The following is a 14,393-nucleotide window of genomic DNA, read 5'->3' as shown; positions in this document are numbered from 1 at the left end:
CCAAAAGAGACTTACATAAATGGGAAAACATACCATACTCATGGATAGGAAGACTTAACATTGTGAAAATATTGATACTACCTAAAGTGATATAATGCAATCCCAATCCAAATTCCAACAACATCCTTTAACAAAATGGAAAAACAAATCTCCAACTTTATTTGGAAAGGGAGGAGGCCCCGTATAGCTAAAATATTATTGAAGAAGAAGAACAAAGTAGGACTCACACTTCCTGATCTCAGAACCAACTATACAGCCATGGTAGTAAAAAAAAACTTGGTACTGGTACAATGACAAACACGTAGACCAATGGAACAGAATTGAGAACCCAGAAGTAAATCCATCTACCTATGGACAGCTGATCTTTGACAAATTGTTGAAGTCCATTAAATGGGGAAGACAGAGTGTTTTTAACAAACGGTGCTGGCAAAATTGGATATCCATTTGCAGAAAAATGAAACAGGATCCATACCTCACCCATACACAAAAACTAACTCAAAATGGATAAAGTACTAAATGTTAAACCTAAAACTATAAAGTTCACAGAAAAAAAACAGGAACAAAGTTAGGGACCATAATGTGTGGCATAAATACACTGCCAAACATAACTAATAACTAATAATGTACAGACAGCAGAAGATAAACTAGATGACTGGAACTTCCTAAAAATTAAATACTTACGCTCATCAGAAGACGTCACCACAAGAGTAAAAAGAGAACCTACAGACTAGGAGAATATTTTTGGCAATGACATATCTGACAAGGGTCTGATCTCTAAATTTATAGAAAACTTCAACACTTCAACAACAAAAAGACAAACTACCCAGTTAACAAATGGGCAAAGGACGTGAACAAACACTTCACCAAGGAAGACATTCAGGCGGCTAACAAACACATGAACAGATGCTCGCCATCATTAGTCATTAGAGAGATGCAAATTAAAACTACAATGAGATACCATCTCACCCTGGCAATAATGGTACTGATCAAAAAAACAGAAAACAACAAATGCTGGTGAGGTTGTGGGGAGATTGGAACTCTTATACCCTGCTGGTGGGATTGTAAATTGGTACAACCACTATGAAAAATAGTAAGTATGGCACTTCCTTAAAATGCTAGAAATAGAATAGCATATGATCTAGCAATCCCACTCTTAGGTGTATATCCTAGGGAAGTAAGAGCTGTGACACATAGACATATGGACACCCATGTTCATTGCAGCATTATTCATGATAACAGAAAGATGGAAGCAACCTAAGTGTCCATCAATGGATGACTGGATAAACAAATTGTGGTGCATACATACAGTGGAAATACTATACAATGATAAAGAACAATGATGAATCCAAAAACATCTCGCAACATGGATGAATCTGGAAGACATGCTGAGAGAAATTATCACAAAAGGACAAATACTGTATGAGACCACTATTATAAAAAGTCAAGAATAGGTTTACACACAGAAACATTCTTTGATGGTTACCAGGGATGGGAGGAAGAGGGAGGGAGAATCACTAACTAGATAGTAGACACATGTTCATTCTGATGAAGGGAATAGGAATAGACAACATGGGGGAAGTCAGCACAACTTGACCAAGGCAAAGGAAGGCACTGAGAGGCATGCAAGACTAAAGGGTGACTACAGTAAATACTATAACATATACAATCCTGCAACAACAGTAATAACAAACAACAATTTGTGAGTGGATACATAGGTAGCTATGTATGCTAAATATGTGTAGGAGGTCGTATGGGAGTACAGTTGAGTGCATATATAGGTATAACCAAAAAAAACCAAACCCACTGCCGTCAAGTCGATTTCAACTCATAGTGACCCCATAGGGTTTCCGAGGCTATAAATCTCTACAGAAGCAGACTGCCACATCTTTCTCCCGTGGTGTTGCTGATGGTTTCGTACTGCTGATCAGCAGTCGAGGGCTTTAACCACTGGGCTCCCAGGGCTCATTATACATAGGTATAGTTGGGTATATTTGTACATACATATTTGTTTGTGCTGCATGTATATTCATATATCTGACGGAGCACATAGGGGACACAGTTATGGGAACTTCTTAGATACAACCAAACACCTTGAGGGACTGAGTTTCTGGGCTTGAAATCTCAGGACCATAGTCTCGGGGGACATCTAGGTCAATTGGCATAACATAGTTCATAAAGATAATGTTCTACATCCTAGTGTGGTGAGTAATGTCTGGGGTCTTAAAAGCTTGTAAGCAGCCATCTAAGATGCAACTATTGGTCTCTTCCTGTCTGGAGCAAAAGAGAGTGAAGAAAACCAAAGACTCAAAGAAACAATTAGTCCAAAGGACTAATGGCCTACATGAACAACAGCCTCCTCTGGCCTGAGACCAGAAGAACTAGATGGTGCCTGGCTACCACTACTGACCACTGTGACCAGGAATACAATAGAAGGTCCCAGTTAGAAATGGACAAAAATGTAGAACAAAAATCAAATTCATAAAAAGATCAGACTTAACTGGTCTGATAGAGACTGGAGGAACCCCCGAGACTATAGGCCTAAGACATCCTTCTAACTTGTAACTGAAGCCGCTCCCAGAGGTAGCCTTTCAGCCAAGTAATAGATTGGCCTATAAAATTAACAATAACACCCATGAGGAATGCGCTTCTTAGAACTATCAACTATATGAGACCAAAAGGGCAATATTTTCCCCAAAACAAGGATAAGAAGGCAGAGAGGGACACGTAAACTGGACAAATGGACAGGGGAACCCAGAGTGGAAATGGGGTGAGTGCTGACATGTTGTGGGGATTGCAACTAATGTGACAGAACAATTTGTGTATGAATTATTGAATGGGAAAGTATTTGTGTAAACTTTCACCTAAAGCACAATAAAATGTTTAAAGAAAGAAAAGAAAAGAAAAGAAAACCTTATGGAACACAGCTCTACTCTGACATACATGGAGTCTCCATGAGTCAGAATTGACTCGACAGCAATTGGTGGTGGTAGCTTAATACAATAAGGGTTGAAAACTCTCTCTATATATTAAAAACAAATTAAAAAGGAGGCTATAAAAGAGTCCTTTGTGATTCCACTTAACTGCTTAACTTTCAGTTGGCAGAATTTAAAAGTATCAGACCAATTCTTGAAGCATGCATGCCATAAACTGGTTTGGTTTTAATAAAAATGCCATTTTCAGACAAGACAGGTAAAGGATATGAAATGACTATCTGGGGCTGAGACAAAGATGGAGCATTTGAAAGATACACAGGAAAACCACCCACCTGTTGATATTTTGAAGGGCTCTCTGGACTCTTAGTAGTTGGCCTGGAAGGCGTGCAGAAATTAGAAGAGCTCCAGGAGCTGGAGTTTGGCAGAGGATTTGCATATAAGCAGCCTCTGAGCATCACACTGCCATCCCTCCCAAGCCTCTTACGGAAACAACTTGTGAGTATGTTTTGTTTAACAATGTCCTTCACTAACCTGTTGCCATTGAGTCGATTATGACTCAAGGTTGGCGGTTCAAATCCAGGAGCCACTCCTTGGAAACCCTATGGGGAGGCAGTTCTACTCTGTTCTATAGGGTCGCTATGAGTCAGAATCTATTGGACAGCAATGAGTCCTTCGCTAGGTCCTATTAATTATAATAATTTTTAAAACCTGGAGAGCATTTTTTCTCTTTGTGTATAATGTGATGCAGGCTAACACAGATGGAGAAAAATCATATGTGATATGGATTCTGTTTTTCAGGACACAATTGTGGAAAGAACTTGCTGCAGTATGCACCTGCAATGTTTTGGAGAAGAAGGGGACAGAGGAGATGATGGGGATCCTGGGAGCAAGGTGGGAATTTTTTGGGCAGGAGGGAATGTGACAAGGGAGAGAGGTGACACTTCAGTACCCACTTCACATCAGGCCCTGTATTATGTATTTAACAATCATTTTCTAATTTTAAAGGAGCCCTGGTGGGGCAGTGGTTAAGTGCTGGACTGCTAAATGAAAGGTCAGTGGTTCAAACTCACCAGCCTCTCTCAGAGAGAAAGATGTAGTAGTTGGCTTCCGTAAAGACTTACAGCCTTGGAAACCCCGTTGGGCAGTTCTACTCTATCCTACAGGGTCACTATGAGTCAAAATAGACTCAATGGCACTGGGTTTTGTTTTTTTTTCTAATTTTACCTTCCTAACAAAACGTTGAGGTAGATGTTATTAATGGGTACAGCTGAGGCTCAGAGAGGGGATATAATTTTTGCAAAATTGCACAGTTATGAAGAGGCAAACTGGGATTTAAGCCCCTATATCTACTTGACTCCAAGTCTCACATTCTTTCCACCACATTATGCGGCCTACTTACATTTGACAAATAATTTTACAAATTTTCTCATGGCACAAAAGTTTTCACTTGTCTACAAAATTTTCACTTGTCTCACATATGCTTTCATTACAGTAGTAAATGCTTCTTTCCCTCCTGTGTAACATTCTTTTCCATAGCTTAAAACCCTGAGAGGAGATAGAATCTCTGGTTTCACGTGGTGGTTAATTTGCATCTCCCTGTTAACTCTAGGGTTTACTGGTAGGAAAATTACTACTTAACACATTTAAGGGAGAGTATCTCATTAGAAATGATCCTCAGATCCTCATTCTCGAAGGGATGATAGCTGTATTTTGTTGGAGGTATAATCATATCCATAACCCATTGGCTTTGCACCATCTTTTTACATACTGTCTTTGGAAGGTTTTCCATGAATTTGTGGAGTAAACTCTTAATGGCTTTGCAGTTCAGACTTTTTAATTTAGGACAGTATAAAGTGTATAATTACATTTTGAAAAATAAATTGTAGTTATGTCTTAGCACTGGATTCCCTGTCCCCTACCCCATGTTGTTCTTTAATATCAGATTGGTGAATTAGAAAATTAAACTTGAAAACCACTTAACATAATTTCTTTGCAACGGGGACAGTGCCTCAAAGAGACACTTTTGAATTTTTCACTTCTCTGCTCTTTCAGCTTGTTAGAATTCAGTGGTTGGTTAGGCTGGTTGTGTTGACTTTCATAGCTTTGTTGATCACAAATAGAATATGTTACCCAGGTCTTACTAATCAGTGTTTAGACGTAAATAAATTAAAAAAAAAAAAAATCTGGCTATAAAATGACAAGCCAGACTTCCTTGAGACGAAGTGGGTTTTTGTGTTTAGGTATGTTAGAGAGGGTATAAAAAAAGAAACTAAATAGCTGAGTCATACGTAAATAAATCACCATTTCTCAAAAGCAATATGGCCAGTAACACCGTTGCTTACCGTTCTTTAAAACAAGGTCAAAATCCTCTTCAGGAGAGAAAGTTTTTCTTTAAGCTTTTAAGTAGAAACTAATATTGGCTTGAATTTTCAAAATAGCATGATTTATAAGTATTGCCTCCTGGAATTATTATTTAGGAAGCATTGAGTTTTTGTTTATGGGTATGGAAAATTTGGCAAAGTATGCTGGTGATGGTTTCACAACATGATCAATGTAATTGATCTCACTGAATGGTATACATGAAAAATATTGAATTGGCAAATATTGTTTTATCTATATTTTTACAACCGTAAAAAATTGAATTATACTGAAGTCTGTGTAATACAGAAAGTGATGAGCTTAAAAAAAGCATGATTTAATAAGGTATTTTGGGAAAAATTAAAATAGGTTGACTATGAAGGCAAAAAAGTATTCAAGTTTTCGTTTTAACAAGGCCAAGAATATCTCTGTAGCCTGAACACCTAGCCTTGTGCTGGGAGTTCTTCTAAAACAGTAGTAGTAGTAGATTCTCAAAAAAAGTCAGTTCAGGAGGCAAGGACATCTATCACTAACAATTTTTATTTCACATAGAATTGAGAAATGAAGAATTTACAGCCTGGCTTATTTATTTCAATTGTTGTTTTTCTTAGGGAGAAAAGGGTCCTGATGGATTACTGGGCCATCCTGGTGAAGAAGGTGTACTTGTAAGTACAGTATCTTAATTTTTTCTTTGAAGGACTATGGTAAACTGGTCATTTATTAGCAATGCTTAATTACACTTAAGTCATGAAAGTTTTTCTAATCTATACCATTTAAAATGGGTTTAAAATATCTGTATAAAAACAATCATTTATCAAAACATGTCAGGTGGACAATTTTTTTTAAAGATATAGATTCTAGAAGGCATTTAATGATGAAGTGTGGTCACTTTGTTTTTTTATCAGTGAATTTGAGATAGCTAAAAGTGTGGTCTGTGTCTAAAGTGCATGAATGTAAGATAAGCTGTTAACTGTGAGCTGAATTGCAAAATAGCATTACTATTAATAAAGAAAGTCCTGGGTGGTGCAAACGATTGGCTCTCGGCTACTACCTGAAAGGTTGGTGGTTCGAGCCCACCCAACAGCACCATGGAAGAAAGGCCTGGTGATCTACTTCTGTAAAGATGACAGCCAAGAAAACCCTGTAGACTTCACTTCTACACATGTGGTCACCATGAGTCGGAATGGACTTGATGACAATGGGTTTTACTGATAAAGTCATCATGTTTGTAAGTGGCTTAACAAAATAAATGGACGAATCTAAGGCCAATCTTATAACTGGGTCACTCACATGCCTTACTGAGTAGCCAAAAAGGCAGTGGAGTTATTGTTACCCAACATGGAAAAGTGTTGGACAAGGGAAAGTTATCTACCACGTGGTTGGCTGTGGATAAAAATGTGTATATATGGAGAGGATTACTGAGCTAGGGGACTAGAATGTAGTAGAGATCATCTTTCTTATATAATGTAAATACCAGAAGGATGTAAAAATCCCCAATGCATGGTTTTTGGTTAATTTTGAATTATTGAAAACCCCTTTGCCACAGGTGTCTATTTTAAAGTTGATTTGTATATACTACTGGTTCTCAAACATTTTGGACTCGGGGTACCTTTGCATTCTCTAAAGATTACTGAAGACTTCAACAAGCTTTTGTTTATGGGGATTATAACTATCAATATTTACTTTATGAGAAAATGAAACTGAGAACATTTTAAATTGTTGTTTTATTTAAAAATAACTAAAATAAATCCATTATATGCTACCATAAATGACATATTTCTTTGTGAAATAGCTGTATTTTCCAAAGCAAAAGTTAAAAAAAATTAGCAAGATGAGTGGCATTGCTTTTATATTTTCACATTTCTTTGATGTTTAGCTTAATAGAAGACAGCTGGATTCTCATATCTGCTTCTGTATTCACTCTGTTGTGTTATCACACGCTATGTGATGTCTTGAAAACTCTACTGCACAATTGGGAGAGAATATGAGTAAAAAAAACAGAGTAGTATTTTAGTGTTACTGGGAAAATAGTTTTAATCCTGTGAATCCCCTGGAAGGGTTTCAGAGACCCCAGGGGTCCTTGGTCCACACTTGGAGAAATATTGATATGTAAAAGCATTAGTGTTCTTATTGCTTTACTTAGAGTGGCACATTGTTTTATTAGGGTAAATATTTAGGTTGTCTGAATTTGGAAAATAAGCAGGAATTATAGAAAAATGCAGCTGCCGAGATCTGTGTTAGCTGATCCATTTCTTTGACTATACTTATGAGAGAATTGATCTCTTTTCTCTTTATTTTGCCTCAGTAAGCATAGCCTTATTGTTAGCTGCCATCAAGTTGGCTCCTGACTTATGGCGATGCCATGCCCAACAGGATCACATCATTGTGATCCATAGGGTTTTCACTGGCTGATTTTCAGAGGTAGATCACCAGCCTTTTCTTCCTAGTCTTAGTCTGGAAGCTCTGCTAAAACCTGTTCAGCAACACACAAGCCTCCACTGACAGGCAAGTGGAGGCTGCGCTTGAAGTACATTGGCTGGGAATCAAACGCAGGTCTCCTGCATGGTAGGCGAGAATCCTATTGCTGAACCATCACTGTCCTTGAGCATAGCCTTAGATGTTATAAATAAATTCAGGAATGTGAATTGCAGATTTTCGTTATTTTTTTTTTAGGAGTAGAGAAGAAATTTCTTTCAATTTTCATGATGTGTTTAAATGTCCTTTAAGTGTTATTTCATTTTTTTCTGTTTGGCAGAGGTTGGCTTGAGGTTCAATGAACCTGGCCAAAGTTAGTAGAATAATTTAAGATTCATCCAATCCATTAGGACCTTTGACTCTAATTTCAGACAGACAGGATAAATAAGCCTTTGTCAAATTTAAGACTACTCTCTTATTTTCTAAGGGATATTTTAGGAAAATACCTACCAATTTAATTATATATGTATAGCAACTGAAACTTTAGAAATTGAAACTAGAAGTCACAAGAATTTTTTTTTTTAAGTTTTGTTAAAAATAAAACCTTAAGAATTTTTCCTTGGTGTCCCTGCTTTATTAGGGATGTCTGTTTTGAAATATCAACTATTTTCTAATAAAGGAAACAGCCAATTGTTCAGGATTGGTAACACTGTATAATGCAAGATAGTATAGTAGACGTGTTAGGATTAAATTCCACAGATGAAGCTGCCATAACAAAATACCACAAAGTGGGTGGCTTTAAACAACAGAAGTTTATTGCCTCATAGTTCTGGAGGCTGACAGTCTGAGATCAGAGTGTCGAATAACTCCTTCTGAGGCTTTCAGAGAGAATCCGTTCCATGCCTCCCTCCTAGCTTCTGTGGCTCCGGCTAGCCCTTGGCTTCTAGCTGCAATCACATGGTGTCCTTCCTCTGTCTCTCTGTGTCTGTTCTCTTTTACAAGAACAGCACTCAGATGGAATTAAGACCCATCCCAGTCTGGTATAACCTCATGTTAACTGATAACATCATCAAAGACCCTGTTTCTGAGCAAGGACATGTAGACAGGTACCAGGCGTTAAGACTTTGACGTATCTTCTTGGGAGACACAATTCAATCCATATGAAGCTTAAACACCCAACATTGAACCTAAAAACGCATAGAGATTAGGAAGAAGGGGGAAAACAGACATTTAAAAAATATGGATTATGTGTCAGAGCTTGCATTAGGCATTTTGTGAACGTTATTGCTCTTAATCCTCGTCACATACCTACTGGTATGTGTTAATATTTTCATCTTAGAGTTGCTAAGGTCACATGAGGGGCCGTGGCGGCACAATGGTTAAGTACTCAACTGCTAACTGAAAGATTGGAGGGTTGAACCCAGCCAGTGGCTCTGGAGGAGAAAAGACCTGGCAACTTGCTCCCATAAAGATTACAGCCTAGGAAACCCTATGGGGCAATTCTACTCTGTAATACTCGGTGGCTACAAGTTGGAATCGACTAGACGGCACACAACAACAAAGGTCTCATAGAGAGGGTTGGAGATGTGCCCAAGCCCATGTCTATCTGATGCTAGAACCTGTGCTTTTCTCATTATCTCTTCTTTTTTTGTATAAACACCTCATTTGTTCAACCCATACGATTTGTTAATTACTTTCAATACCTTGTCTCATGTGTTCAACACAACAATCCCACGAGATGGTTGGAATCAGTGTTATCTATACCCACTTTTCATAAATGAGGAAATGCAATTCATAGTCATGTACTCGCCTAAACTCGCAAAACAAGCTGGAAGCAGAATTAGGACTTGAGCCCAGGTCCCTTCCTTCTAGATCCAGAGTGCTTCTCACTCTACCATGTGCCTTTTTGCTGTTCTGGACAACTTAGGCAGGGCAGTTATCCATCTTCATTAATTCAAAGTTAGATATTATATTTGTGTAAACCTTCTTTTGATGAAAGCTCATGGAATGTGTGGTACTTTTTAATTAATATTTAATCAATTTGGCAAGAGCATGATGTTCATCATCCCCTTCCTTATCCAATACCTGGATCAAAAGATTATAAGCATTAATTCATTCTTCAAATTCTGATTGGGTGTCTACTGTGTGCAGATGAAGCTTATATTAGTTTCCCAGGCTACTATAAAAATAGCACTGTGGTTGGGGATGGAAACCAAAAAATAAATAAATGAGATATTGTCCATGCCTTCAAAATGCTCATAATATAGCAAGAGATTCTGATATGTTAAAAAAAAAATCCCACTATGATATGATGTGCTAAGTACTGAAACAGTGGTATCCCCAAATACTACAAGCAAACTGAAGGGACAATTGGCTAGTGTGAACAGAAAAAAGCTTCTCAGAAGAGAAGGTAACATGATCCATCTTTTAGGAATGGATAGGATTTCAGTTAGAAGAGAAAAAGTGTTAAATGTGGTTTATTCTTTGTGGCACCATAAGGAACGCTTCATCCAGTTCCAGCTGCCTGAGGGAACTTTTGAGACACACTTTTCGTTTGCATTTGAACTCTGAAGTTTTGCCCATGTAGATTGACTGCATGGGAAATATATATATATATGTAAATAATTTGGTTTTGTATTATTTAGGGTTATCCATGTGGGCAGTGGAAAGCCTGGTGGTGTGTTGATTAAGAGCCACGGCTGCTAACCAAAAGGTCAACAGTTCGAATCCACCAGGTGCTCCTTGGAAACCATATGGGGTAGTTCTACTCTGTCCTGTAGGGTTGCTATGAGTCGGAATCGACTCAATGGCGACGGGTTTGGTTTTGTTTTTTTGATGTGGGCAGTTGAAGAATGCATAATCTAATTGTCTTGCAGATGATCCTATCAGGCCTTTGAGGATGTAGAAGTCACTGTAAGGACTGTGCCATATTTTAGTCATTCTGATTCCCATTATTACTGATATGAATTGGCTAGGTGGTGATATAGACAGTGGTTTGACTATCTTCACGTGTATCTTTATTCCACAGGGAGAGAGAGGTCCCCGTGGTCTTCCTGGGCTCCGAGGGGAGGGAGGATGCCTCGGTCTGAGGGGACCTAAGGTGAGTATGAGGGTGTTTTAGTTTATGTTTCCCAGAAGCAGAGCCTGAGAATAGGAATAAGTACAAGTAATTTACTGGGAGGTTATCACAGAAAACACTAATATGGGAGTGGGGAAGTTAAGACCGGGAGGCAAGGTAGCCTAAAAAGGGTATGTTATCAATTACATTACCACTGAGGGTAGATGGAGCTTAATCCTGCTGGGGAACTCTGGGAGCCATTGTCCAACATGTACCTCAATGTTATCCCACTTGAAGGGCAAGGGAGCTGGGGTGTTCATACACCAACTTTTATCAGATGTTAGTTGAGGGCTGCTTTTGGGAGCATTAATTCCCCAGCACATCTGGCCTCTTCTGCATGTGGGCAGAGCAGGCTCTGGTTCCAGAGAAAACCCTCAGGAAAAGAGTGGCAGGTGCTGGTGGTTGGAAGTTGGGCTTGAGAGCACTGAAATTGTAGAGACTGAAGAGATATGGGTGGGACACCCTTTATGAGTAGCTGCATTAAATACTTCTCAATCTTCCAGGATTGGAGGATCTTTTTAATAAGGCCAGAAAAACTTTTCTACAACCTCAGTGTCCTAAAGACAGTTTTTCTGACCACAAGGACCATGTTCTGTGTATTCTAGCAAGTTACTATCTCCATTAATCTATCCTGTTGTTCCTGGGGGGCCTCTCATGCTTGTTTCCTGGTGTATTCTTATTTTTATTTGAAAAAAAAATGCTTGTTATAGTAAAAGGTGGCAGGTCACTTCTGTTCCCCGGCCACCCCTACTGTGTGAAGAGTTGCAAGGTGGAATTTTTTCTAAGACACAATCACAGGGAGGGAGGTGGTAGTAATCAGAGTCCTAATGACATTCACTAGAGAAGAAATCTTCATTTTGATCTAATAATTGTATTTTCTTGAAATTAGGGAATACATGGTTTCCTAAATGAAATAGGGTTTTGAAAATCTCATTCACACTCAATTCTTTTTAACTTTAGGGAGCCAGAGGATCTTCAGGAGAGAAGGTATGTGACTTCCTTTACTCTTCTTTAACTGGAAATCAGTTTCTTCGGGAAGCAATACTAATTCCAATTGCTTTTCCTTTGCTTAAGTGAGGCAAAAACTTTTAAACAAATGAAAGTGTCAGATGGTATTGTTTTAGCCCAAACCACCATGCTAATGGCTATTTCTAAGATATGCGTTTCAGGTTTAGGAAAGTGATATATATTAGTATCTTCAAAGCTTTCTAACTTTATAGTAATTGAGCCACCATATTTATCACATGATGGTCTGGAGGAGTTGTTACAGAATTTGAGGGATCGTAGGGAGGGTCTGGTCAAGGTGAATGTCGAAAGGGAGAGGGTTCTAGGATAGGGCTGTTGGGAAAGAAGCTGGTACGTAAGGGTGTTACTTTACATTCAGATTCAGAACCAGAGTGTATTCATTTGTTCATTTATCCATTCAACAAATATTTATTAGGTACCCATTCTGTTCCCCACGTTATACTAGGGGATGATTGCAACACGATGAACAAGACAGACAGGGACTCATGGAGCTTCCTTACTCATGTTATTTGGTATCACTGACTTGCCCAACATGGTGTGTGGCAAATGAACTATGTCCAAGCGCTTAGTATGCTTATTTTCATGTCCTAACCCAGCTGTACTTTAGTTTAAAAAAAGCCTGAAAATTGACTTCCCTGTGTGGACAATAGGGATAAATCAACTATTCCATACATGCAAAATGAATTTTATTCTGCTTTCAAAACTCCGGATTTCTTCTTCAAGAGATGCTTTGTAATGAATACATTAACTGTTATATTGAGATAGTTGGTGAAATGAAAGGCCTATAATTTGAAAGTGATGGAATATTTGATGAGATGTCACTATGCAGCTGCTTATTTTTACTCTTATTTAGTTTGCTTCATTTTTCCAGTTATTTTCTTAAGGAGGTTTTTTAAAAAAAAGTTATTAATACACATCTCCCAAGATGCACATACGCGCACACACACACATTTAATTTCTCCTTAGTCTGTGATTTTCCAAGTTCCCGTTACAAATATTAATTCAGGGATATTTGCCAGTATTTTTAAATCAGAGAAAGCCAGTGACAAAAGGACCACCTTTAGCATGCAGTTAACCAGTGGGAAGTGTTTCATGTAGTCTTGTGAAAGAGTTATTTGTTCCTAGTGCAGAAGTTGAAAAGGAAGTCTTACTATCCATTCAAAATCTGAGGTGTTTTCTTAGCTTTTTTTTTTTTTTTTTAGCACCTTAAGCTGTCAAGAAAAACAGTATACACTTCTAATGCCTAATTCTGAAAGAAAATAATCTCATTGCTGTCTCACAAGTCTATATTCTTTGTCAACTAAAAAAAATAACGGCAAGAAAGTTAACGTCAAGGAAATAATCAGGTACCCCTGTTCCTCTTATCTCTAACGTTCTGATCTTCCTTTGCTCCACAGGGTGACCCTGGGGAGGAAGGTACTGATGGCTTGAATGGAGAAGAGGTAAAGAAAGTTTCTCACTCTTCTCCCCATCCCCACTAGTTTGGCATTTATACTCTCTATTTATACTTTTCACTATTAGTCTAGAAATTTTAACATAAATAAGCAACAATGTCTAAAGTTAATTTATATTTTTGCCCTTATCCCCAAAATACAAGGATTCTAGAAACTTAGCTCTGACACACCCTCTTTCGTGGTACAGATAATTGTCTAGTATTTTGTTTCCATCCTTTCTTTAAATTTGTTAAATTCTACCAATGAGACATTGTTATTGTTTTGTATAGTCAATGCTTGTCTGGATTTACCCTTATGTTTACTAGTATCACTGATGCTTTCCTTTGGGATCATGTTTCTTATGTCTGAGGTACAACTTCTAGAATTTCCTTTAGGAAATGTCAGTTCATCATAAACTCCCTTGGTTTTTGTTTTTCTGAAAAACTATTTTACCTTCTTTCTTTTCTTCTTCTTTTTTTTTTACTCACAATTATGGGGTTTATTAGGGAAGTAACAGTTACAATTCAGGCTCAAGAACACTCAGGATATAGTTCTTCCATCAGGATAGTCTCTCCCCAGCTGTGCTCACAGGCACGCCTCTCTCTGGCCCTCAGTCTTTGCCCAAAGACACTCAGCTTTCTCTCTCCATAGGCCAGGAAGCCCACCATGCCATTTCCTGCTGCTGGGTCTCTCCTGCTGGTCTCTCCTTCCTTGATGGTGGCGGGCTCCTCTTTGCTCTGGAATTGGCTCTCTTTTAAGGCAACACTGACCAATCCCCTTGGTAGACCACAATTACCCTGTCACACAATCACCTGGGTGGGAGTTACAAGACCATGGCTAGAAAGGCCACACACAAAAGTAATTAATCCACCACAGATTTTTGTAGTTTTTGGTTTTATACTCAGATCTTCCATCCATTTTTGTGTATGGTGTGAGATATAGGTCCTGTTTCATTTTTTTTTGCAGATGGACATCCAGTTTTGCCAGCACTATTTGTTAAAAAGATTGTCTTTTCCCCATTTAATGGACTTTGGGGCTTTGTCAAATATTAGGCAACAGTAGGTAGATGGATTTACATCTGGTTCTCAGTTCTGTTCCACTGATCAATGT

General features: G+C 38.3%; 1 protein-coding gene across 1 annotated transcript in view; it reads left to right on the top strand.

The window, feature by feature from the left end:
• The window catches only part of LOC101359051 (collagen alpha-4(VI) chain-like), a gene marked incomplete at both ends in the record, with an annotated part of 117,232 nt that overhangs the window by 28,798 nt on the left and 74,041 nt on the right, over nucleotides 1-14,393 (top strand). Inside the window, 6 exons of the mRNA XM_023739566.1 lie at nucleotides 3,283-3,428; nucleotides 3,732-3,824; nucleotides 5,903-5,956; nucleotides 10,735-10,806; nucleotides 11,785-11,811; nucleotides 13,248-13,292. Coding sequence (XP_023595334.1) covers nucleotides 3,283-3,428; nucleotides 3,732-3,824; nucleotides 5,903-5,956; nucleotides 10,735-10,806; nucleotides 11,785-11,811; nucleotides 13,248-13,292 — 437 coding nt within the window. The remainder of the gene's footprint in view (nucleotides 1-3,282; nucleotides 3,429-3,731; nucleotides 3,825-5,902; nucleotides 5,957-10,734; nucleotides 10,807-11,784; nucleotides 11,812-13,247; nucleotides 13,293-14,393) is intronic.

This window comes from Trichechus manatus, unplaced genomic scaffold, assembly GCF_000243295.1.
Source record: "Trichechus manatus latirostris isolate Lorelei unplaced genomic scaffold, TriManLat1.0 scaffold00136, whole genome shotgun sequence".
NCBI lineage: Eukaryota > Metazoa > Chordata > Mammalia > Sirenia > Trichechidae > Trichechus > Trichechus manatus.
The sequence above is the reverse complement of the archived record's forward strand: the minus strand, read 5'-3'. Positions and strand labels throughout refer to the sequence as shown.